The sequence below is a fragment of the Nannobrachium achirus genome (genome assembly GCF_963921795.1).
Source record: "Nannobrachium achirus genome assembly, chromosome: 17".
Classification (NCBI taxonomy): domain Eukaryota; kingdom Metazoa; phylum Chordata; class Actinopteri; order Myctophiformes; family Myctophidae; genus Nannobrachium; species Nannobrachium achirus.
In genome coordinates this window covers 16308956-16336003 of record NC_137824.1, presented here as the reverse complement: position 1 = coordinate 16336003, position 27048 = coordinate 16308956, and the positions used below count along the sequence as shown (strand labels likewise).

The 27048-nt window shown below is 41.7% G+C and overlaps 1 protein-coding gene across 1 annotated transcript; it reads right to left on the bottom strand.

Moving 5' to 3' along the window:
- Positions 1–691: 691 nt before the first annotated feature.
- LOC308302295 (transforming growth factor beta activator LRRC32-like) lies at positions 692–16411 on the bottom strand (the record flags this gene model as incomplete). The annotated part of the gene is made up of 3 exons (XM_080746552.1): positions 692–766; positions 12632–14419; positions 16376–16411. 3 exons carry the CDS (start codon positions 16409–16411, stop codon positions 692–694), a joined length of 1899 nt encoding a protein of 632 aa, XP_080602678.1.
- Between the last annotated feature and the right edge of the window lie 10637 nt (positions 16412–27048).

The following is a 27048-nucleotide window of genomic DNA, read 5'->3' as shown; positions in this document are numbered from 1 at the left end:
GATGTTTTATGCAAATGTTTTACCCTGATTGTAGCACTTTGAAATTTGTTTCAAATATAAAGTGCATTATAAATAAGATGTATTATTAATCACCCCACTCCTTTGGTGGTATTATTTGTCACTGTACATTTGCATTTGTGGAAATGTGTCTTTAAGCAGAATTCCAGCGTCCATATTCTGGGGGAAACATTAGGCAAAAATAGCTGAACTACAAGCTCACAATGCGTCACAATTCAACACATTGTGAGCTTATAGATCGGCTATTTTTTGGCGACGACGTGGGGGAAAGAAAGTGGTCCAATAAGCCCTATTCACGGCCCGCCCACTCAGCAAATTTCTCAGCAACTTCATGGTGCTGACGTCAGCTTTGAAGGGTAAATTAATACAGATATTGCTGAACTTAAAGCCAACAAATCATTATTTCGAACGGTAAAGTCAATTATAACGCTTTGTGCCTTTTAGTATCTTGATCATGCTAGCCGTATTTTATACTGTACTATTCGGAAATTGCATTAAATTTGCGATTTCTGTGTTAACTCTATGGGCTTTTAGCAGGGTTTTACCCTTCAAAACGAGACTTCAGCACCAGGAAGTTGCTGAGTGGGCGGGCCGTGAATAGGGCTAAGTACAAAGCCAACTCGGGTCCAGTAGTTTAATAAGTCTAGAAGGTTTAGGTGGTTGATGACCCATCCTAGCTACTGTATACTTTAGGAGCAGAGGGCGCTGTGGGGGCAGTGCTCAGGGAGCAGTGAGGGGTTAAGTATCCCTGCACGGGGAACACATACGACACACAGACTGGGGCCAGAGCACGAACCGGGGGACCATCTGTTTCCCAGGCGCTCTGTTCTGAGTGGTCTCCCTCCCATTCAACTATGGTTGCCCTAGAAAGAAGAGAACCAGATGGAGAGACTCTCCTCACCACACCGGGTGACTCTTAACAATTGGGCATCGGAGCCTCCAGGCCTTGGGGGAAGCGAAGGAGGGAGGGAGGTGCCGCCTCAGCATCCCAGGACCTCGTGTTTGTTGTTGAGTGGGTTACAGCAGTGGTTCCTCAAACCGTTTCATGTCATGGACACCCAAATGAATTTGGCCGCAGTGCAGACATCCATCTGAAAAATATTTTGTGCCAGCAGGCATGGACCCCAATACTAGTTGTGTATTAAAGGACAACTTTTACAACAATGGTTCATATTTTAGATTGTACTTAGAAAAGATGAGTCAGTGTTAAAATGTTTTCATTTACTGCTTTCTATTGTTTTAGCAATATTAATGACCTTGATTTAAGTGGGTGGGGGCATGCGTGCAAGTGGCTAAATATGTCTTTTTAGACACAATAAGCCAGCGATTTCTTTACAGTAACACCCATTAGCCCATAAGTCACATCTGCCCATGAAAGATTGCGGTGCATTTTGGGAATGGTCTTATTGTGTCCAAAAATACATATTTAGTCACTTGTAGTATGAGCTTGTAATCTAAAGGGTCAACATTGTTTTGCTATATGGACACATATAGCAAAACAATCCCCCTCAAGAACCCCTGGGGGACCCTGGACCCCACTCTTTGAAACGTCACTGGGGACAGTAGAAGCCCTGAGCTGGGGGGGGGGGGGGGCTACGTAGCATCCCTGGGCTGTTGGACTGGCTAAGTACGTAGGAATTCCTAGCATGCCCTGGGGATGCGCTTACATTGTTGTTGTTTTATTGTTGCATAACTGTAGTTAATGTGCCACAGAAAATGTGTTTGAGGCACTTGTGTACAGTAGGTTTACGCTACATAATTTATTCACCATGTATTTATTTGATGTGTACAATTTGGTTGAGAATCATCATGGCTGACACGGGCATTTGCATAATGCATTGCACACCCTCCTTTTGTATAACACAGAGTGAGTTGGTTGGAGACATTGTTGGGAAGTCGAGTGTGTTACAAATAAAAATGTCCATCAAAAAGTCGTTCTTATGACGTCTTTTTCCTCACTGGTCAATACAGTATTATTTAGGCTGCCGATCTTTTGCCAACCAGCGTTGGTTGATTTGAACCCATGTGTCATTAGCAGTCAATCACCACCACAACACAAACGTGTGGACAGCCACAGCTGTCCACAACAACGTTTATTTGGCAAACAAACCTTATTTATGAGGTGATTGTTTATTCATTATAATTTCATCAACGGCTAAGGGCTGTAGACCAAGGGTCTTCAACAGGGGGTCCCGGACCCCTAGAGGGTCCTCAGAGTTACTGTTCTACATGGGGTCCTCCAAAGCTTTGTGTGATAGAAAGACAAATTGAAAATCTCCTTTTTAGCTAGATTCTTAACCAGATTCTGAGAACTTTAGCCAAAAATAGCAGATCTACAAGCTCACAATGCATTGTGAGTAGAGATGTTACCGATCAATCGGCAATGGATCGGATCGGGCCGATCAAAGCGTGATCGGCGATAATCGGTGGTTTAGATCAAAAGGTAAATTCACCGAGCCGATTGGATCGGTGCATCCGATCAACCAGCCGTTCAGTATGCCCACTTGAGGCCATTTTGGGGTATTGATTTCCACAGTGCTGAAGGAATAATTAGTTACTGCTATGATAATAAATACATAGTAATGCTGGTAAATAACTATAAGGCAAATATATAAATGAATTCATGAGTGAATGAATGAATTAAAATTAAAACATTAACATTTAGAAAATATAAATTATAACTTGATCGGATCGGTGATTGATCGGTATCGGGTGATCAAACTTTTGTGATCGGTGCTCGGTGATCGGTTCCAAAAGACCTGATCGGACCATCCCTAATAGCTTGTAGATCGGCTGTTTTCGGCAAAGAGGTTTGGTGTAGAGGGGAGAAGTATTGACACTTCAAGTGGTTAAATATCTGAAAACACAAATTGACATGAATCCAAAATACACAAATGATTTTGCTGTCAAACAATGAAACTACATAATATGGAATCTATGACAAGGTTGTGGGGGTCCCTGCTTCATCTCTCTCATACTCTCAACTAAGGGTTCCTTGGCCTGAAAACGTTGAAGATGCTATAGACAGTCACACAGCACTGCTTTACAGACAGTTACTGAAATGAATTGAATAATTTTGTTTATAAATGTCTCATTGACCTCATATCACTTTTTTAAAGAAAAACACATTATTTGATAACTTTTCATTGTGCCCCTACGGTTGCCACTCGCCATTGTGGCGTTTTACTTGTTTATGCATTATAATTTCATCAACAGCTAAATAGGGCTGTCACAATTATTACATAATCGTCTAATCGCAATTATTTGACATAATCACAAATATGTTGTAATAATCGTCATAATTGTGAATGTTGAAAAATGTTCACACATTTACAAACATTTTCAGAAATAGTGGAAATAGCAGATCTACAAGCTCACAACGCGTCGCATCGCGACGCGTTGTGAGCTTGTAGATCGGCTATTTCCACTATCAATGTCATTTTTTAAGTAGAAAGTTGTCAAATATGTCAGTAATTTCTTTGTATATTTAAGTTATGTGTCATATCTACCATGTTCAACTTCAAAGCCTAAAGCCGAACAGAAATGTAATTATCAACGACAAAAACACAATTAAATCGTTAATCGCAATTATTTGAGTGACAATTAATCGTCATATAAATCAATGTCATATCGTGACAGCCCTACAGCTAAATGAAACCTTCGTCTGACAGCCTAGTTATGCGCATGTTTGAGTTGCATGGCTCATCGCTGACCGGCAATTGACTTGAACCTCTGTCTCCCTGTTCTGGGGCAAACATTAGGCAACAATATGAAATCCACAAGCTCAGACAAATTATTTTTTAGTGAAGAGATTTGTATTGTATTGATTTGAATTGGTCCGACCGTCCTAGTACAGAGCCCTGAGGATCCCCTGTCAACTAAGTATGGCCTACACCTGTACACCATCTTGTGATCTGATGATGACGCAAGTTATATTGAGTCATTTTGGACAGAGTGACTGACATGAACAGACAGCCTGAATACAGATGGCCATATTAAAAGCGGTTTAATAGGTGTTTTGAATGTCATGGATATCTTTGAACATAAATAAATAATAAATAAATGCAAAACAACAGTTACATTTCTACTAAGAAACTGCCCTGCTCAATCGATGGAACTTTACTCCATCAAACCAGAACAAAGAGCTAAGTATCCTTTGAGAGCGGAACTAATGCAGTGTTCCAAGGTGTAAAATATTTAATCATTAAACTCTCAACGCTTTTCAAGGCAATTACGCGAATCTTTGGTCGACAACTGCGCAGGCGGTAAAAGTAATCTGAGTGTGCGGTGGGTAGTAAGTACCAGGCACGTGCACACATAAGGGGGCTTGAGCCCCTGCCCTTTTTTTACGTCAAAAAAAGTGCCCTCTCCAGAACATGAATACAGTTTTTACTATGGTGAAAAAAATGCAAATGCCCTCTTTCCATGCCATACCTGAAGGCAGCATTCAAGAGAATTGCCATGTCCAAACTCACAGCATCTTAAGAATTTCCTTTTTTTATGCTTAGTTTAGTGTGGTATCAAGTACCGAAAATAGCCGACCTCCAAGCTCACAACGCGTCGAAGCGTGACGCGTTGTGAGCTTGGAGGTCTGCTATTTTCGATATTTTCACCAAAAGGCCCTTTTACAATTTTTTTTACAACCCCTGCCTCTCTAACATTCTCTGCACGTCCCTGGTAAGTATGCAGTGTAGTTAAACGTATCATCCTATTTTGCATTTTGAAATGTCACCCTTTTTGCTCCTGTGTATTTCTAAAAACCTAAATTGAAGTCTGCTATCAATCAGCTGTGCACTGCTTCTAACTTCACTAACAACTAGATGGCAGCACAGTTTGTTGTTTCAACGTTGTTTAGGATTGTTTATGTCATAACGGGACGAGTTGCTTGTTTCTGTTCTATTGCTTATTCTGCTCCACATTCTTTGGAGCTGAGCAAGTGAATGGTTAGACTGGATGGGTTTTGCATGCAGGACAATATCATCATCACGCAAGGTGTGAAGAGCCAGATCGATCCAGTTTAACCTCATTAACCCGGAGGTTCCTGTTTTGGGCATGTCATTAACATGCTCAAAATGTGAAATAATGTTCAAATCTAAATTCCAAATTCTCCCAAAAATAATAACCAGAATCTTTAAAAAGCTGCTAAAATAGTGTACCTACAGGTGCAGAGTGTGTTGTGTGCTTGTTGGCTATTATTTTTAGCTAGAAGTAGGCTATATAGGGCAAGGACCCCTTAGCTGAGAGTGATGAAGCAGGGACCCCCACTGCATACTGTATAAAATTAGGATCTGAGGGTTTAGTAACTGAGATTTGCTTCATTTTTGACTTGTAGTGCAATGCATGCTGGTTATCACCCTGCTAACCAGTCCATTTCTAATGTCAAGTGTTGCCTGCTTGGAAGGGGGCCGATGGCCTTATACGCCTATACCACATGCGACCTTGCATTTGCCAACGGGTCTGAGCAGTGTGTATCTATTCTCAAACTTTTATTTTTTCATGTAAAGAACCTCCACAATTATATGTATTTGGCCGCGGACCCCCATCTCAACATAATTTGTTCAGGGACCCACAGAAGCAAAGATTTGAGTTAAAAATGTTCACTCTAAATTTGGATCTTGCAGAATATCTATTGCATCTAGCTTAGGGCCTCAGACCCGTTGGCAAGCGTCAGGTCGCATACCACACATAGGCACTAGTGCAGCCTGACAGTGAGTCGCGCGTTTCATTCCCGAGCCTGGCTGCTTTTGCTGTGTGTCGCTCTCTCTGTGTCTCGCTCTCCCCGTTTCCTGTCACACTCTCTATTGTACTCTCTATTGTCTCTGAATAAAGGCAGAAACGCCCTGAACATTATCTAAAAAAAAAAGAAGACAAGCTGCCTTAGGCTTGGTGAGGCTCAGGCGTGCCATAGGCTTGTTAAAATGAATTAACGTCCACTCATTCCAATTACAGGGCCTCCAAAGAGTCCATGGATTGCTATTCTTCGTCACTGCCCTGCCGCCGTGCCTGGAGTGGATGATTTGCATGCCTGCTGTGCTGCCTGCCCTTCCTTGGACGTGGTAGCCGTTTCTCAGGCTCCCTCTCTGGACTTCAACCCTGATTCCCCTGTTAACCGTGGTCACCGTGGTAAGCATGTAGCATACCACCAAAAGTTGATAGGGCAGACACAAAAAACAGTCAAAGTTGACACTTTTCACACCCTGTATCCTTATCCATCCTGAACTGTGGTACGTTTCCTTTATATTGAACATTTTGATGTGGTGACACCTACAGTATGTAAGATTAGACTTTGCAAGAACCCAGAACTTTGAGTTCAACTTTGTAACATCACAGTGTCACATGTGTAAAAGAGTGGATGACATTATTATCAGGCATTGACACTAAGGCTTGCCAACCTGCACCCAGCAGGTAAATAAAACTTTCGGGCAGGTGAAGTTTGCTTTCAGGTTGTGCGACTGGGCAAGTGCTTATTTGAGTAGGGGACGTAACGTCTATAAACACAACATCTGTCTAAACACCTAAATGTGGCCAGCGCGCTCAGCCTTCTGGTCTGTGGAATGCAACAAGTGTGAAACCTTAGACATATTCAATCATTGCTATGTAGGTATTTGGATTTGGAGATATTGAGGTATGATTTTCTTTTTATCACTCAGCCCCAGAAAGTAAGAAATAAGTGTTAAATTGAGTGGTAATCAATCTTACCTATCATTTTATAATGGACAATTTACTTTTTGGGCAAGTGGGCATGACCTTTGGGCAAATAGAACATGACCTGTACTTGCCCGACGGGTAAGTGCCTCTGAGACCCCTGTTGTTATTATTATTATTTTTATTTTCCCACGAATTGCAGTTACTGAAAAGTATCAAACACTGTCTAAAACAGTAGTATCACATAATAAATAAACATAATGTGCACTCATACTATAAAGGCAGAGTACCTCCGACTCTGAAATAGAGACATCACGTAGCAGCAGATATCAAACATGGTTCTCAGTGTGAGTCATTTATATAGCGTGATAGAGCCAGTGGGTGGGTGCTGCTTATATGACTGGCATGCTGACAGGGCACAGTGCCCGCTCAGCAGCCTGACAGACACGGATAATGTGCAAACTTTCTTTGTATGTCAATGGATCTACTTACATGGAAAAAAAGAAAGGGGGGAAAAAAAGAAAATCAACCTAATTTTTCTTTCAGCCTCCGAAAATGTGTGTGCCACATGAAAAATAACAGAGATGGAATGGCTGAGCCTGCGCAGCTGATTATCACATACTATAGGCCAATTTCTTTAGTCTTTGGAGGGAAAGCATGGTGGTGGGGTACTTTGATTTATCTTCTGCTTCTCTGGTGCCTGTTGCTGGCAATATGGCATCGCGATTAGAGCGGGGGGGAAGGAGAAAAAGAAAGTTAAAGCATGTGGGACAAGTTTTTCACTGAAAGTTTGGCACATTAACAGTGATCAAAGTCAGCCAAACGCCAGGGAATGATTCAGCAAGGGCTGCAGGTGTCTGTGAAGCTAGATTTACATGTATCCACAAGGGGACGCGGGAGGGAAAGAGGAAAATGAGATGTAAAAAATAGGAATTAAATTCCAAAAAGGTAGCACATCCCCAATGTTTAAATCAGGAGGACAAAGTACTCACATTTCCACTTATTTATTGGCACACACCAAAAAGGAACGCTTACGCGTTTCGGCTAAGAGCCTTCGTCAGAGCATGCTCTGACGAAGGCTCTTAGCCGAAACGCGTAAGCGTTCCTTTTTGGTGTGTGCCAATAAATAAGTGGAAATGTGAGTACTTTGTCCTCCTGATTTAAACATTGGGGATGTGCTACCTTTTTGGAATTTAATTCCTATTTTTTATGTATATTTGACTTTAGGTCTAGCACTCCATTGAGAAAACCATTGCTGATGCGCACCTTCTTTTTCTTATATAGGAAAATGAGATGGTTTTGTGGTAATCGGGATGGGAAGTTGGCAGTGAGGATTCATCTGAAACCGTGCCTGTCCTCTACTGTAATGCTACTTGTTGTGAGCAATGTGGTCGTGTTTCAGTCGTACGAGGGGAACTGATTTGACTTTAGAGATGTGGTTTAAAGTCATGCAAGGAGAGCAGTCAGTGTGCTTGTGTAAAGGAAACTTTAACCACTTTGAACCCTTTATACACAAGGGGTCTTTTCAGGCCAAGGACCCCTTAGTTGAGAGAGAGATGAAGCAGGGACCCCCACAACCTTTTCATAGATTCCATATTGTTTCATCGTTTGACAGCACGATCGTCAGTGTATTTTGGACTCATGTCAATGTGTGTTTTCAGATATCTAACCACTTGAGCTGTCAATACTTAATAAACTTGACCTTTCACTCTGTACTTAGTCTGCTCTTTTTCCCCTCTACACCAAACCTCTTTGCCGTAAATAGCCGATCTACAAGCGTTGTGAGCATGTAGATCTGCTATTTTTGTTGGACGCAAGGGTTCAAGTGGTTTATATATTAAAAAAAAAGTTTCTACCACTCAAGATTTGGAGGACCCCCTGTAGTAACTCTGAGGACCCCTAGGGATCTCGGACCTCCTGTTGAAAACCGTTGCTTTATACCGCATTGACCGGAGAACCCCCAGGCGTCTGTACTTGGCCCCACTCCTTTTTTCCCTCTACACCAAATATCTTGAGCGATTGCGTTGTGAGCTTGTAGATCGGCTGTTTTTGCTGAAAGTTTGCCCCCCCACCCCCAGATTAGGGATTATATTAGATGGGGTTCATGTGGTGCTTAATTCAGCTTGGTGTCAGTCCCAAGTGGAACTATAGGAGGCAAGAAGTACATGAAAAGATGAAGGAGAGAGAATTGCTGAAGCAGCGAAGTGTCGACGGAAGTCGTGGGATTTTTGCTGACAAGAGAGCAGCTCAAACAGTGAGCGGCTTCATCTGTGATTAAACAAGGCATCTTGGCAAATAGATTGCTATGGTAATGAACGGCTGTGGACGATAAGAGGAAGTGAGACTCGATGGGACTGAGTATATTAAAAGATGTAGCAACATAGGAAAATTTGTCCTCGTTTGGACATTGACTAATTTGACTCTTGTAACAGTTTTGGGGCATTGTCTGCCCTTGTAGTTAGAATTACAAGTTTAGAACCATTACAATTTAAGATGAATAGTTTGTTTTGTCTGTCTATTTGCAGTATTCACTTCTAAAGAAAGCTGCAGCTAGTAACACAAGCATGCCAAATGACATAAAACACCACGAAGAATGAATGAATGATGCATTCCTATGGTGTTACTGCTAATACTATCCGTGTTCTTTTCTTTGAGTGTTCTTTGCTTGAACATGTCAAGCTGCTACTTGATCTAGTAAATCTTGTGGGTGGGGCGAGAAGGAAATGTCCTTGAGTATAACTTGCATAGAATAGGTCTTGTGTGACCTCTGACATGAAGACTTAACACTGCATGGCATACTAAGTATTAGAGTAATAGTGTTTTACATCATTTTATCCATATATTAAACAGCAAGGTTCAACAATAGCTTATCAACAAGCTCACAACTTATAGATATTAGTGTTTATTTTTGAATGCTTTTGGAAATTTAAACTTCTGTAAAGTGTCTTAAGAAAAGTGATACAAGTCTGATGTATTTTATTATCATTATTATTATGCTTATATGCCCAAACTAGGGAGGTCAACCCAGGTTAAAAGTGGTCAAATTGATGCATTACTGTCCTGTGTATAATGTGCAACAGCGGCTCTCAAACTTTCAAGTAAAGAACCCCCAAATGTATTTAGGTGCAGACCCCCATTAGAAAGTATTTGGTGCCAGGGACCCCCATACAAGGATTTGTGATGTTAAAATGTTTCAGAAAATATTCAAAATGTTCAATATTACTGTTGTTGCAAATGGCCGATCTGCAAGCTCTTCACAAATGCCATGTGACGTATTGTACGGTATATACTGTAGGTTTACAGTGGTCAACTTTACTGCTTTTGATGGTATATTGACTAGACTTGCTGAGGACCCCCTGAAGGACCCCTGGAGAACCACTGACGTACAGAGCTCTGTGTAAATTTACCATTGATCAAGGGATTGCTCAACAAGATCCTCTAACACAGTGGTTCCCAAACCTTTTAGCTCGAGACCCAAAAGAGACTTTTGCCCGTGACCCAAACTAGTGAAAACGGCAGACGTACAAGCTCACAACGAGTCGCTTTGCGCCGTGTTGTGAGTTTTCACTACTACTTAAACACTTAAAATGTATGGAATTTCTTAGATCTTTCTTTTATTCATTAATGACATTACTTAGAAAAATCATTGCTTTTTTATTCATGAAATTCTTGGGAATGTTTTTTTTAATGCTTTGAAATAACAATATTCAAAAACTAAATGTAGGAAACGAAAAATTAACGGACCCATAAATATTTCTCCGCGACCCACAAATGGGTCCCGACCCACTGTTTTGGAACCAGTGCTCTAACAGACACATGTTAACCCCTCTAGTGGCTGGCAGCTGTACTGCTACTTACCCACGTACTAAAAGGATTTGTTGGGATATTCCCTTTAAAGTGTAATTTCTACACATTTTCATGTTGCCATCATTTGCACCAGGGCAGACTTTCCCGTTCACACCAATATCTGTTGCTTCTGGGCTACCCCGGTATGTTACCCAAGTAAACGTTTGGCTGGAAAGTTGCAAGAGATTATAGTATCTTCTTTGGGACGAGATTCATTTGGTAACCCATTCTCATCTGTCACCAGAGCTCTGTGTAGCTCAGGAGACTGCATGTGTTTGTCCCTGCTTCCATTTCTCATGCTCCCTGCAGGTGTTGACACCAAGGGTTGCCCACCTGCCCCTGGCAGGTAAATAAAACCTTTGGGCAGGTGGAGTTTGCTTTTAGGCCGGGCAAGTTGCTCGTTTGAGAGGGGACGCAACGATCTATAAACACAACACGAGATATCTCTCTTCTGGTCTGTGGAATTTAAAATAATAGCACTATGTTGAGCTATAATGTGCTCTTTTCACTGTTGCTACACTTAAAAATATAAAAGAATAAGTCTGAATCCATAGTCATATTCATAGCTATGTAGTTATTTGGCATTAAGTATTTTGCATTTAGTTTTCGGGCAAGTGGGTATGACCTTTGGGCATTTAGAACATGACCTGTACTTGCACGACTGTCAAGTGCCTTAGAGTCAACCTCTGTTATTTCTTCCAAGTTTATTGATTGTGTGTGTGTGTGTGTGTGTGTGTGTGTGTGTGTGTGTGTGTGTGTGTGTGTGTGTGTGTGTGTGTGTGTGTGTGTGTGTGTGTGTGTGTGTGTGTGTGTGTGTGTGTGTGTGTGTGTGTGTGTGTGTGTGTGTGTGTGTGTGAGTGAGAGAGTGAGAGTGTGTGAGAGTGAGAGTGTGTGATACTTGGGTGTTCAATGGCTTCAAGAGGAAAACTGATAAATATAATCATGAGAGATGAATATCATCTAATAAATAGATACATTTGCCTAAATGTCTTAAAATGACCGGCCAGGGACAGCGGAGGAGGGTTGTGCAGAGGGTTATGGGTGATGTGTGCTTGCTGTATTCAAAAAAGTAAAACAAATAATACAGAAACCTTGAACAAAAAAGGAATAATGTCAAAAGCATGAGATATCTGAAGAAGAAGAAAAAAGCAACTGTACAATTCCCAAATTAAGAAATGGTGGCAAATAAACTTTGCTTGATAATAACTTGATCTTTTAACTGCAATTGCATATTCTTCTTAAACATGTTTATTGTTTACCAATATGCAAGAGATTTAGGAAATGATTCACTCTCATGCTAAGTGCTGAAGGATGTCATTTTCACTGAAGTTCTTCAAATCGTTTGGAAATTGGGTTGAAAAACATTGGCTTATTCATGGCTTAAGGGACAATACCAGTGGTCTGGCATGTTTGTTTAGTCCATTGACTATGACTCACACTATACTTAAGGCCGGCCATTTTCTCAAGCATACCGTGGATTGTTGTTCAATTCATTTCAGTATGCTTTGAAAATCAAATAGCAAAGACTTTAAACTTTCTTAAGATGCATGGGTAAACAACTATATTTGGGTTATATCTCGTCAATGTTATGCTTGCGTTTTGATACATTTTAAAGCACAAATATTCTATTTGAAAATGGTACCTAGAGAGAAGATTGAAGTACAATTGAAATGAAAATGTTTTTTAGACACAGACTCAGTCATTCTGATATCTTGGTAACATTTATTTACTTTTGTAAACAAACACAAAATGAAAAAAATAATTAAAAAATAAAGCAATTTGCTGGAAAATGGCAGAAAATGTGTTTATGTACAATATTATGGCTGAATAGACATTTATGGTCCTTCAAGGCCTTCTATTCATACAAACATTGATGGAAAGAGACATATGCTAATGAATAGGACATAATTTTCAGTTATTTCTAAAGTTATAGTATCACCGTTCATCTATGAAGAGAATAATGCACAAGAATTTAATAAGCAATAATTATTAAATAATATTGGACTACATATCACACTACAAAGGACTTTTGGTGGCACAACCCTTCCCTGATGAATATGATTAGCATTGTAAATACTACACTTACAAATATGAAAATGATAGTTGCTTGCCCCACGCTAACCTCTTGGGACTTTATATGAAATGGGCAGTAGATGGAAGGCTCTTTCAAATAATCTGTCAGACGAACGTTATGGATGCCCGTAACGCATTCAGCTCCACCGATGTCGGGCAGTTTAGTCGCCAACGCGTTCAGGATCGTCAACCACTGCGAATCGCAGCAGTTGAAATGATTACCGCCGACATACAGGACGTCAAGGTGTGCGGATATGTCTCTGATCAAAGAATGATTTAGAGACCTAAAAGCGTTGTTCCTTATGTCCAGTTCTCTCAGACGAGAACAGCTTAAGCTGCCGGGCACGGCGTCCAGTCTGTTGTTGGAGATGTTCAGTCGAGTTAGCGCTGGCATGCAGGGCAACAACGACAGGCCAGAGCTAGTCGCGTTGGTTTCGCTAATGCTGAGCGATTCCAGAGTGCTCTGCAAGCCCTCTAGTGCACCCACCTGCACGATCATGTCCGGATTTCTCGCGAGGTTTAGGGAAACCAAAGGGTTCTTTTCAAAAGCATCTGGGTAGAGAATCTTTATGGCATTTTCCTCGAGGTTGAGGTGTTTAAGAGTCTTGATTTGTCCAAAGGCAACACAGGAGGACACGTTTGATGTTGTGATTTGTTGTGCTTCTGAATCGGATGCTCCCAAGTGGTCCGCAGGGGCGCACGGTTTCACGTAATTCTCCTGCAGATTTAACGTTTCTAGGTTTGTGAGGGCCTCGAGAAAGACGGGAGAAATGTGCACGAGTCCATTGTTTTGCAGGGCAAAATTCCTGAGGGAAGAGAAGGAAGGCTGGCGATGGCATTCCAACAGCCGCGCCTTTGTGATGTTATAGCTGATGGTTTGCAGACAGTTATTACTGAAATTCAGGGTTTCCAATGAAGTGAGAAGACTGAGGGTTTCCAGCGGGAAGGACCTGAAGTTGTTGTTGCTTAGGTCCATGTAGACCAGTGGCATGAGCCTCCAGTTGGAGTAGACGTTATTGTTTTCCACCGCATTGTCCTCGCCAGATGTTAGCTCTTTATACAGCGAGGTGGCGTCTGAGACAAGTGTTTCCTCCTCTGAATGTGAGGCTCCAACCATGTTATTCTGCACATAAAGATGTCTCAGACGATTGATCTTTGGAACGATCGGGAAATATAGGAGTTTGTTATGACTCAGGTCTAGGGTTTCAAGCCGGTACTGCTTGTGGTCCTCCTGTGTGACAAAGAACTCGATTGAGTTTTGACTCAGATTCAAGTATTTGACCTGATGTAATTTAAAATCACAGATATGGGCGAGATTGTTTCTGGCCAAGTTTAATGCCTCTAATTTCCTCAGTGGTTCGAACGTCCCCTGTTCTATGTGCGTTATGAGATTGTTATCGATGCTGATGGTTCTCAAACATTTGCTGTCTCGGAACAAGTTGCGTGTCAGTCTCGTTAATCCGTTGCCGGCGAGTTTAAGCTGAACTAGTGAGGATTTGTTTCGAAGGTAGAGTTCCACTGCCTCGTCGTTCAGACCGTTCATTGATATATCCAAGGCCCTCAGCCCGCTGACGGATTGGAGGGCTTTGCTGTTACTGCCAAGGTTGTTGTTTAGAGCATTTCTGGCCAGATTTAACTCTTCAAGCCGCGCCAGGTTTACAAAAGCTCCTTCGGAGATGAAATCCAGCTGGTTGTAGCTTACGTCCAGGCACCGCAGGTGTGGCAAACCGAGTGTGTGCAACTGTGTGATGAAGTTATTGGACATATCCAGTCTCCTCAGCCTCACGTCCAAATGATCAGGGACAGAATTGAGGTCCTGGTTTTTCCAAGATTGTTCCTACAAATAAGAGAAATAGGTTATAAGTCTCCCACAGGAACCCACAATCAGCGAGTCTCCTATGGGGGCGTTCTGGGGGTTCCCTGCAAAAGTAGTTAACATAATCACTTTAACCACTGTATCCATTCATGTTGGCTCTCAGATCTACAAGATCACAGCATGTCATGTTGTGTCGCGCTGCGAGCTCGCACATCTGCTATCTTGGAAAATATTTGAAAAATATCTAAGATGTTTGGAAATTGGGATTTTCTTTTACATAAATCTGTTCGTCTGGGGGTCACTGCCACAAAACCTTTTCAGATGCGGGTCTGTGACCAAATACATATCAAATTGGGGGTCCTTGACATGAAAAAGTCAGATGTCGATCCTGATTTAACCAATATCCGATGTCTTGACTGATATTTTGTAAAATAAAAAAACAAGTTCAAAATATTTTTGATTAAATGTTTGATAGATAACAAAGCATTATTCAACGTATGAAAATAACTTTAAACTTGAATTATACAATGAAAAAGCAAACAAAAGTTTTCAGAAATCTGAAAGCTCACACCGCATTGCCACACAACATTGCTTGTAGATCCGCAATTTTTTAAAAGAATTGTATGGATAAAAACAAAACGACATGATACTGATGTCAAATAATGTCTGAGGCTGAGTACATATCTGGTTCTGTTCATCCATCCAGACCTGGAATTATTCTATACTTTTGAAAAAAGCAGAGATACAAGCTCACAGCGCGGCACCGAGTGCCTCGTTGTGAGCTTGTAGATCTGCAATTAAAAAGAAAAGAAAAAAAAACATGAAAATGTTGAATGTTTGAATGTGTTTTTAAAGCGAACATTTATAACTCAGATTTTGCCACGCTGTGAGTCACGACACATTGCACAATGTGTGTGTGTGTGTGTGTGTGTGTGTGTGTGCGTGTGTGCGTGTGCGCGTGCGTGCGTGCGTGCGTGCGTGCGTGCGTGCGGAGTTGGCCTTGGTCTGTCACAATTATTACATAATTGTCTATTCGCAATTATTTGACATAATCGTCATAAATGTTTCCATGTTTAAAAATATATATTTCATATATGTTCAAACATTTTCAAAAATAGTGGAAATGGCAGATCTACAAGCTCACAACGTGCTGCGAGCTTGTAGATAGGCTATTTCCACTACCAATGTTCTTTTTAAAGTATGAAGTTGTCAAATATGTCAGTAATTTCTTTGTATATTTATGTTATGAGTCATATCCGCCATGTGCAACTTCAAAGCCTACAAGCCAGAAATGTAATTGTCAACGACAAAACACAATTAAATTGTTAATCACAATTAGTTGAGTGACAATTAACCCATTTAGGTCTAGAATTATTGAATGCAGTGGAAAAATAGCAGATATACAAGCTCACGGTGCCGCGCTGCGAGCTTGTAGATCTGCTATTTTTGAAAAAGTCTTGAAAATGTGTGCAAATCTTTGAATATATGTATTTTCAAAGCAAACATTTGTAACTCAAATTTTGCTTCTGGCTGGTCCCCGGAACTAAATATTTTGAGATTTGGGGTCCTTGGCCAAATACATATCATTTTGGGGGTCCTTCAAATGAAAAGGTTTGAGAACCACTGACATAGTAGTCTCTCGAGAACAGACCAACTGAGCTCCAGTTAAGTGAAAAAGACCTTTTCTTTGACGATGGCTAGCCAGATTGCTGACATAGAAACATAGGTTTTTCAAAAAATCGTAGAAAGATTCAAAAGACACTTATAGAATCGGTTCAAAATTCTAATTTTCACGATTTTTCAAAAATAGCAGATCTACAAGCTCGCAGCGCGGCACTCGGTGCCGCGCTGTGAGCTTGTATATCTGCTATTTTTCAATAGTTAAAGCATAAAATAATGATACACAATATAGTGTACCCCGTTCTGAATGGATTAATTGTCATGTCAAATGTCATAATCGTGACCAGCCCCACCTACCTGTGGATTGTAATACTGCCTTCCAGAGGCACACATGGCATGTCCAAATGTCCAGAGCAGCTTTATAAGACAAGAGAGCCCGTGCCAAGCCATTGTCTCTCTGTTGCTACCGTACTGTATACTGTTCTACTGTACTCCGTCTGGTCTTGGTCAGATCTCACACGGAGAAACAAACACAACACACACTCCCATTTATAGCTGCGATTCAACAAAAAAAGAACAACAGCTGTGGACATCAGATAGGCTCGGTTGGACACGTGTGTTATTTACACACATAAACAGAACAAACGATAAGCACAACACTTATGGAGCATTATTATTTATATAAAAGTCGCTTCTGGGCTGCTTTGGGGAAAATATAGGCCTACTGTCTTTATATCGATTATAATCAAATATGATGATTTTTGGTTGTTCTAAAAACACCATTAGGCACATGTAAAACCTTTAAAATGGTTTAATTCTAATCACTGTTGTGTGCTAGTGTCACAAATTACCCTGTTTTATACGTTTAATTTGAGCGCATGACATTTGGAATTGACTAAGGTATCATTATTTTATGCTTTAACTTTTGAAAAATAGCAGATGTACAAGCTCACAGCGCGGCACCGAGTGCTGCGCTGCGAGCTTGTAGATCTGCTATTTTTGAAAAATCGTGAAAATGTCTTTTGAATCCTTCTAAGATTTTTTTAAAAACCCTATGTTTCTATGTCAGCAATCTGGCCAGCCATCGTCAAAGAAAAGGTCCTTTTCACTTAACTGGAGCTCAGTTAGTCTGTTCTTGAGAGACCACTATGTCAGTGGTTCTCAAACCTTTTCATGTGAAGGACCCCCAAAATGATATTTATTTGGCCACGGACCCCCATCTCAAAATATTTAGTTCCAGGGACCCCCCAGAAGCAAAATTTGAGTTACAAACGTTCGCTTTGAAAATACATATATTCAAAGATTTTGCAAACATTTTCACGACTTTTTCAAAAATAGCAGATCTACAAGCTCGCAGCGCGGCACTCGGTGCCGCGCTGTGAGCTTGTATATCTGCTATTTTTCACTGGTTAAAGCATTCAATAATTCTAGGCCCTAAATGGGTTTTAATGTGTATTTTCAGCAATAACTTGGCCTTTTGGCTCTGGCTTGTATAGATCTGCAATCTTTGACAAAATGGTCCCTTCCAGAATAGGGATATGCCAGGATTCAAGTGGTTTTCAGTAATTATTTTAACTCTTCTCTTTTAAGTTCCCGTGATCACACGGAGATTCGGTGGGCCTCCCCTGTAGCAACAACAAAAAAGGGGAGCTTGTCATGTCAACTGGAAAACATCACCTCTAAGCGAAGTGAATTATAATGTTTGTTTCCTGCGATAGTCTTGGGAAAACGGAAACACTCCTTTTTCTTCTTTCTAAAATAGAAGGAGGAACAAATAAACTTTGTGGTGCGGAGGTGGACGGAAGGCCCCCCGGCCCCAGCACAAGGTATAAAGGGATAAGATGTATGAGGTGACAGAGCACACAAACACACATGTACAGGAGGAGGCCTACTGGCCTGGTGGGGACACGCAAACACAGCCTTCCAGCCAGGTGGTCTAGAGCCGTGGTTCTCAACCTTTTCAGGCCGCGACCCCCAAAATAATCATATCTGAACTGGGGACCCCCCACCCTGACGAGCACTAAGAGTTGAAGAATTACATTTTGTATAACACGGTTCTATTGTGAAAATAGCAGATCTACATGCTCACAACGCCTCGCAATTTGACACTTTGGCCAATGTTTGTCATTTAGAGGTATTGTCCATAAATTGTCATTTTAGAAATGTGCATATACCCTCTATACACTTAAACGTTATACTGGTTTGTTTACTGTCGAGCGGGAAAACAATGTTTCACATTAAGTTAACCATCTGGGGACCCCCTAAAATAATTTGGAGACCCCCCTGGGGGTCCCGACCCACAGGTTGAGAACCACTGGTCTAGAGAGCACTGGTTCCCAAACCTTTTTCAGGCCGCGACCCCCAAAATAATCTATAGTATAATAATATTTTAACAGGGGACCCCCCACTCTGACGAGCACTAAGAGTTGAGGCATAACATTTTGTGAGCATGTAGGCGTTGTGAGCATGTAGATCGGCTATTTTCACAATTGCTGCCTCTAATATTTGACAATTTGGCCAATGTTTAAAGGACAACTTTAGTTTTTTACAACAAGGGTTCATATTTTAGATAGTAAGTAAAGAATATAAAATATGAGTGTTAAAATGATTTAATTTACTTCTTTCTATTGTTTTAGAGATTCTTATTTCAGTGGTTGGGGGCATGCGTACAAGTGGCTACATATGTCATTTTACACAGAATAAGCACATTCCCAAGATACAACGCAAACTTTCATGGTTGGATGTGACTTATGGGGGCGAGAAGTGTTACTGTAAATAGCAACTGCTGGCTTATTGTGTTTAAAAAGACATATTTAGCCACTTGTACGCATGCCCCCATGCGTACACATGCCCCACATTTTAGCACAGTAAACACGATAAAACAATAGAACGAAGCAAATGAAAACATTTTAACACTCACTTTTTCTTTTCTCTAATGTAAAAAAACAAAGTTGTCCTTTAATTTGTCATTTTAGAGGTATTAAAAAGTCCTTAAATTGTCACTTTAGAAATGTGCAGATACCCCCACTTTAACTTTATGTTGGTCTGTTTACCGTTGAGTAAGAAAACAATGTTAACATTAAGCTAAACATCTTGGGACCCCCCAAAATAATTTGGGGACACCCCTGGGGGTCCCAACCCACAGGTTGAGAAACACTGGTCTAGAGCACTGGTTCCCAAACTTTTATTGTGACCCAAAAGAGAAAGTTTGATCTCTCACCAGGACCCAAACTAGTGAAAATGTGCAGATCTACAAGCTCCCAACGCGTCAGGTCAGGGGACCCCCAGGGGTTCCCGGCAAATATTTATCTATGGAACCGACCGAGTCAAACTAAATAATGCCTGAACTCCTGCAACTCCAAGTGCTTGTCAGGGTGGGGGGTCCCCAGTTCAAATATGATTATTTCGCCAGAAAGGTTGAGAACCACTGGTCTAGAGGGACACAAACACAGTTGACCAGTAGGCTTATGCCTCATTCACACTACAGATATATAGTTGAACGTTTTGCTTGGTAATTCAATGTAATCTCAATGGAAACCAGCTTTAAAGGCTGGGCGTGTCGGCTGTCCTTGGAATCCAGCCTTTAAAGCTGGTTTCCATTGAGATTACATTGAATTACCAAGCAAAACGTTCAACTATATATCTGTAGTGTGAATGAGGCATTAGTGGGGGAAAAACACAGTTGACCAGTTTGGCCTAGTGGGAGATAAACACACACGCATACAGCAGGCCCAGACTGACAGCACAGCAGTCAATCAAACTAATCAATATAATACAGTATATAATATACTAGTAAGACGACTAGGCGACATGCCAATTCTTGGCCATCTGGCCAATGATGTATATCGGACCAGTTACTCATATATGGAGACCATAGTCAGCAATGTGATGTCAGAACATGCCCATATATGGGCATTACCAAATATGTGTATTCCCAGATATGCGCTTAATATTGATGACATCGGGACAGGGATCTCCATATATGGGCATAAAACGGACAAGGGCGTAATTCATTTGCAAGTGTGACTCGTGATGACATCAACGATCTCCATATATGGGCATAAAAGGGACATGTCAGAGCAGCAAACCCATTCTGTTAAGAGTGTCTCCCCTGACATCACAGTGACATCAGAGCATGATGTCAGAGCGACAAACCCATAGAACCACAGTGTCAAGCGTGACAGACAGAGACACACACAGACAAAGTTATATTCTTGCGACCGTAGGTCACAGATTATTATGAGAACGGTCACAGCTTGTCCGTATGTATGTATCTCTGTCACGCCTGAGACTGTGGTTCTATGGGTTTGTTGCTCTGACATCATGCTCTGACGTCACCGTGATGTCAGGGGAACCACTCTTAACAGAATGGGTTTGCCGCTCTGACATCACACTCTGGCTTCACTGTGATGTCACACTAACAGAATCCCCTTTATGCCCATATATGGAGTTCCCTGATGTCATCAATATTAAGCCACTATTATTAACATATACTCTACCATATACAGATTGGACAAAGTGACATTTTATTCATAAAACATAGCACTACATACGTACTGTAGTGCTTCTTTAATGTGGAGTGACAGGCAATGCATGTTAACACACACAGACAGCTCTAACAGTGACTTTTATTAGCACTGTGGCTTGTCTTTTACAGAGTGGATGGGCTGTCACAGGAATTCAGCAGGGATCGGCCTCTTTTCTTTCTTTCTTTCGGCTAAGATGACAGGCTTTCACTTTTGTCTTCCCCTATCAGCCTCCCAGCAGCCAGCCACGCACGGCGTTGGCTTCTCAACATCCTGCGGCAGCAAGCTGCGTCCTTATCGCACGCGTTCACGTTTCCTCCGCCCGTCAGTCGAGCAGCATGACACCGAAGAAGGTCGAGTCTGCGTCCGTGCAGATCAGTGTGCCGTCGTCGGGCCTGTTAGGAACCAGCAGTTCAAGCCCATCCTGTTGTTGTAGTTTCACTGTCCCTGTGAGCCGGGGATAGATGTCAATTCAGACTCGGGGCGTAAGCCTTAGACGTAGCTGTCACAACATAACAGTACAGTACAGTACCACCACCACCGTTCAGATAAACAGCACAGAAGAGAAGCTCTGATACTGTAGGGCTGTGCTGGTAGTGGACCACATAGCTACTTATTATATCCACTCATATTCATTAAAGATACCATTTTATCCCCTTGAAACGAGTCCTGGATTGTAGCCTTTGTGCTTATTTACCTTTTTATATTCACATATGTGGGAAAAAAAAGCAAAGTGGTGACTTAAAATACGCATGAACATGAGTCCAACGCAACGCTACACGACACTGATGACAGTGCTGTCAACAGTCAAACAAGTATGAAAAAGTTGAATCAGTAACACGATTTAATACAGTATGTAGTAGTAGGGGTCCATGCCTCATCTTTCTCTCTCAACTAGGGGGTCCTTGGCTTGAAAAAAAAAAGCCCACTGAAGAGCCCTGCAGCATAGTTCTGTTACTGACCTGCAGTGTAACAGCTATTGGCAGCGTTTGCCTGGGGCATCTCTTGTAGGCAGCGCAGGAGCTCTGTCAATCTCACCCCTGACTCACTGGAACTCCGGCTACGAACTACGTGGCCCATAACATTGCTGCCTGGGCCTTGGAACAAGACCTGTGAATTAAACCATTCAGAACGGTGTACACATTATTGTGTATCATTGTTTTATACTTTAACTATTTAAAAATAGCAGATATACAAGCTCACAGCGCGGCACCGAGTGCCGCGCTGCGAGCTTGTAGATCTGCTATTTTTGAAAAAGTCGTGAAAATGTGTGCAAATCTTTGAATATATGTATTTTCAAAGCGAACGTTTGTAACTCAAATTTTGCTTCTGGGTGGTCCCTGGAACTAGATATTTTGAGATGAGGGTCCGTGACTCCGTGGCCAAATACATATAATTTTGGTGGTCCTTCACATGAAAAGGTTTGAGAACCACTGACATAGTAGTCTCTCAAGAACAGACTAACTGAGCTCCAGTTAAGTGAAAAGGACCTTTTCTTTGAGGATGGCTGGCCAGATCGCTGACATAGAAACATAGGTTTTTCAAAAAAAAAAATCTTAGAAGGATTCAAAAGACACTTATAGAATCGGGTCAAAATTCAAATTTTCACGATTTTTCAAAAATAGCAGATCTACAAGCTCGCAGCGCGGCACTCGGTGCCGCGCTGTGAGCTTGTATATCTGCTATTTTTCAATAGTTAAAGCATAAAACAACGACACCCAATAACGTGTACCCGTTCTGAATGGGTTTAAAGTGGAACATTGGCAGCCTAGTCAGAACATATTTGATCTAATATCAATTAGGGCTGTGCTCAAGAGTCAGGCGGGCGGTGACACACAGTACTTGTCCAAACACCATGTAATATCCATCCTCTTGGACAACAGCCGTGTTTTCCTTCAGCGAAACGGCCCGTCCACGCCGGACGGCAACGGACCAAGGGATCACGGTTACATTTCCTGCGGGACAAGGGTAAAACACACTTAGTCAAATCAATGACAGACATTTCCCCGCCGAAGCCAAATAGTTCTTCAATTTAACTTTTACCTCTTACATATGGTTGTTTGTTGGTGTTGGCCGACAACTGCAGAAATGACCGTGGAGCTGGGTAACGGGGCGAAAATAAACATGCAATTATAGTAATGACATATTTGGCCTCACCTCCAGATTAGATTTAACCCGTTCAGAACGGGGTACACATTTTGTGTGTCGTTGTTTTATGCTTTAGCTGTTGAAAAATAGCAGATATACAAGCTCACAGCGCGGCACCGAGTGCCGCGCTGCGAGCTTGTAGATCTGCTGTTTTTGAAAAATCGTGAAAATTTGAATTTTGACCCCGATTCTATAAGTGTCTTTTGAATCCTTTTGAAGACTTTTTGAAAAAACCTATGTTTCTATGTCAGCAATCTGGCCAGCCATTGTCAAAGAAAAGGTCCTTTTCACTTAACTGGAGCTCAGTTAGTCTGTTCTTGAGAGACTACTGTGTCATTGGTTCTCAAACCTTTTCATGTGAAGGACCCCCAAAATGATATTTATTTGGCCACGGACCCCCTTCTCAAAACATCTAGTTCCAGGGACCACCCAGAAGTAAAATTTTAGTTACAAACCTTCGCTTTGAAAATGCATATATTCAAAGATTTACACACATTTTCACGACTTTTTTCCAAAAATAGCAGATCTACAAGCTCGCAGCGCGGCACTCGGTGCCGCGCTGTGAGCTTGTATATCTGCTATTTTTCACCGGTTTAAATCATTCAATAATCCTAGGCCCTAAATGGGTTAAACTGACGGACACGTTCTCATCTGACTCTCTCCACGACTGACAAAAACCCAACCTCTCGAACCACCCGGTTCCCGCTTGTTCCTCCTGAGGGATGACTCGAGACTGAGAGAGAGCTTTTTTTGAGTTTGCTGGAAAGCACTTGGCCTCGTGTCCTGGGAGAGAACAGCATGTTGGGGAAGAGAATTTATTATTGCAGGGGCTATCCGAGTACTTGATAATAATGGCACACAAATCTCAGTAGTGCAAGCGCAGGGGCGTCTACCGCACCAAATTCTGGGCCCTGGATTCACTGCGGGGCCCCCGCATGAATGTTCTTCATAGGGGGAGGGGGTTTAACCCGTTTAGACTGAGAAAACGTGTTGTTGCGCGTTATTTTGTGCTTTGACTATTGAATAATCGTGAAGAATTTGTGGAATCTTTGAATGTTTCCTGAATAAATCCCTTTTTCAGAAAAACCTATGTTTCTATGTCAGTGGTGCTCAAACCTCTTCGTGTGAAGGACCTCTAAAATGTGTATTTGGCCCACGGACCCCCATCTAAAAATATTTAGTTCCAGGGACCCCCCCAGAAGCAAAATTTGAGTTACAAATGTTCGCTTTAAAAAATACATATATTCAAAGATTTGCACACATTTTCACAACTTAAAAAAAAATAGCAGATCTACAAGCTTGTAAATCTGCTATTTTTCAGTGGCTAAATTATGAAATACGTAATTAATGGCCCATCCACCTTGGGCCCTAGTAACCCAGTCCCACTCCCACTCCCGCCCCCCCACCCCCACCCCCCTTGTGACGCCCCTGAGTGCAGTGTCCAACATGACTCCATCCCAGCCCCAACTTGCGACATACCTCCCTCCTCGCCTTCTTCGACGTCTTGGCCGTTCTCCCGTCGCTCATGAGCCCCTCTGAGGAGGGCGGCTGATTACCCATTTAGGCCTAGAATTATTGAATGCTTTAACTAATTGAAAAATAGCAGATATACAAGCTCACAGCACGGCACCGAGTGCACCGAGTGCCGCGCTGCGAGCTTGTAGATCTGCGATTTTTGAAAAGGTCGTGAAAATGGGTGCAAATCTTTGAATATAAAAAATACATATTATGTATTTTTTTAAGCGGACGTTTGTGACTCAAATTTTGCTTCTGGGTGGTCACTGGAACTAAATATTTTGAGATGCGGGGTCCGTGGCCAAATACTAATCATTTTGGGGGTCCTTCACATGAAAAGGTTTGAGAACCACTGACATAGTAGTCTCTCAAGAACAGACTAACTGAGCTCCAGTTAAGTGAAAAGGGCCTTTTCTTTAACGATGGCTAGCCAGATTGCTGACATAGAAACATAGGTTTTTTCAAAAAACCTTAGAAGGATTCAAAAGACACTTATAGAATCGGGTCAAAATTCTAATTTTCACGATTTTTTTTTCAAAAATAGCAGATCTGCAAGCTCACAGCGCGGCACTCGGTGACGCGCTGTGAGCTTGTATATCTGCTATTTTTCAATAGTTAAAGCATAAAATAAAGATACACAATAACGTGTACCCGTTCTAAACGGGTTAAGTCGGTGAATTATGTCCCGTCGGAGCGCTCTAAAATCACTCTCTAAAACACTTACTCGGTACACCAGGGAGAGGCTGAGACCAAACACCAAGGCACTTACTGATAAGAAAGTGTAGTAAAGCATCTTGACACTCGAAGGAGTGGGTGTCCTCGAGTTACTGAAAAAAGGGGGTGAGCTCACAGTCGTCGGTTAACCCCCGGAAACTCACAAATGTCGAGTTTTACAAAATGAGGATACTAAATGAGGAACTATCTCCTCGAGAGTCCTCTCTCTCTTTCTCTCTCTGCGTCGGCAACATGGAACTCATTTAGATTGTATGAAGATTACAGCCAAATTTGCAGCGCATTGTGAAACTCTGGGTCCAAAGTTAAAAGCCACATTTTAATATAGACAAAGGCTTTATTCAAAAGAACATCATTTGTTCTTGTCAGTACTCGTGCCAACTCGAGTCCAATATGAAAGCACAGTTGTAACCTTTTAAAATCAATACCACCAGCTGTGAAAACGCCAAAGAAACAGACAAAATGCCGTCAGACAAGAAAATGAAACACTTTTTAATCCATCAATCAAATCCATTTACAAAAAGTATATCCCATTTTATATACAATATATACAGTTGACATATAAACATAACTATCATTTTTTTCGACATGGATTCATTCATTCATACGGTAACTTACTAAACAAAATAGCATTTGTAACAAAACATATCACTCTGATATTCTGCAGGGATGCTGTAGTGCAAATGTGCGCAAAAACATTAGTGCTGTTGTCATGTGAAAACCTTATAACTCCAATGTTTGATGGACTGGTTGACGTAATCGTGTTTCTATCTGTATGTTCGTGAGTCATTTCCTGGAAAACTGGAGGCCATGAAACCCCATTCACTCTCTTTTTGCTAATTTTGTACAGGCAAGTTCTACAATCTGACGGTACAAATGCTTATTATTCTCTTGGATACATGTTTTTTTTCTATTTCTTGGAGATACAAGGTTAACATTCGACAGCACTTAAGGTACGTAAATATAAAAGTATCTGTCAGCGCAAGTGTCCTTCCTTGATATAAAGGGAGATGTCGTCTATGTGTTTGAAACAAAATCGTTCGCTATAAATAAGAACTATTCTTTTTTTTTTCCCCCAATGATGAGAAAAGGACCTTTAATTGGCTTGTCAAGGCTCCGTCATTATTTCTCACGGAGCCAACGTCGCACGGGAAGAGCTTCGATTGTCCTCGTTCCAAATGTCCTCTTATTTTCCTCTCAAGAAGAGAGAAACCGAGAGGGCGAACGCAACGCGGCCCTCCCTTTGTCACTCCTCAAAAACTCACTCGGAATCAACACAAGGGCCTAAAGTATCTTCTCAACAGGGTCTCAAAGGGCATCGTAATGCCGCGAGCAAAGGTTTTCCGCTAGAACGTAGCTTTCTAAACAAAGATCTAATCGACGTAATCAATCCTTAGCAACAGCTACAAGGAGGGAGGGAGGGGGACTTCTTTCGGACTGGATCTGCCCTCGCGAGCAACGTCTTCGGGAGCAGTCTGTTATGTGCACTGGTTCTCAAGCTCTTTTTAATTTCAGTTTATCATACAAAGTGTAACCAAACGGACCCTTATTATAGGTCCATTTGGTTACATTTTGTAGTGTACGCTCACGGAGTTGCAGACCTATAAGGGTCCAGGGCAGGAATTTCATGGAGGCCATGGCCGCCGTTGCCCCTCAGTTTGGCCTTGTGCCCCTCAAACTAAAGGCATGACCTGAGGCCACAGTGGCCTTAATGCCCCAGCTGACTGCACCACTTTTTCCTCTGTCTCTTTCTTGTCAATATGTAGACAGTAGATACCGGTATCTATTTCTTATCATGTAGATACCAGTGTCTTTTGTTGAGATTCTGAAATCTTAACTCCTCCGAGTCCCCATCTTTATACCAATCCAGTGACTTTGATTGGTGCAGGGCTGACCATGGATCAATTGACTAAAACGTGTTTTATTTGATGGCCTTCCTGCCCTGGCATTTGACCTTCGTGCCCTAAAAAAAATGGACAACACCAAAGGCCAAGTGGCCTTGCCCCTACAATGACGAAATTCCAGGCCTGTAAGAGTCCATTTGGGTTCCTAACTATTTAGCTGAGGAGGACCTCTAACACCAACCCCACCCTCACCCCAGGGACCCCC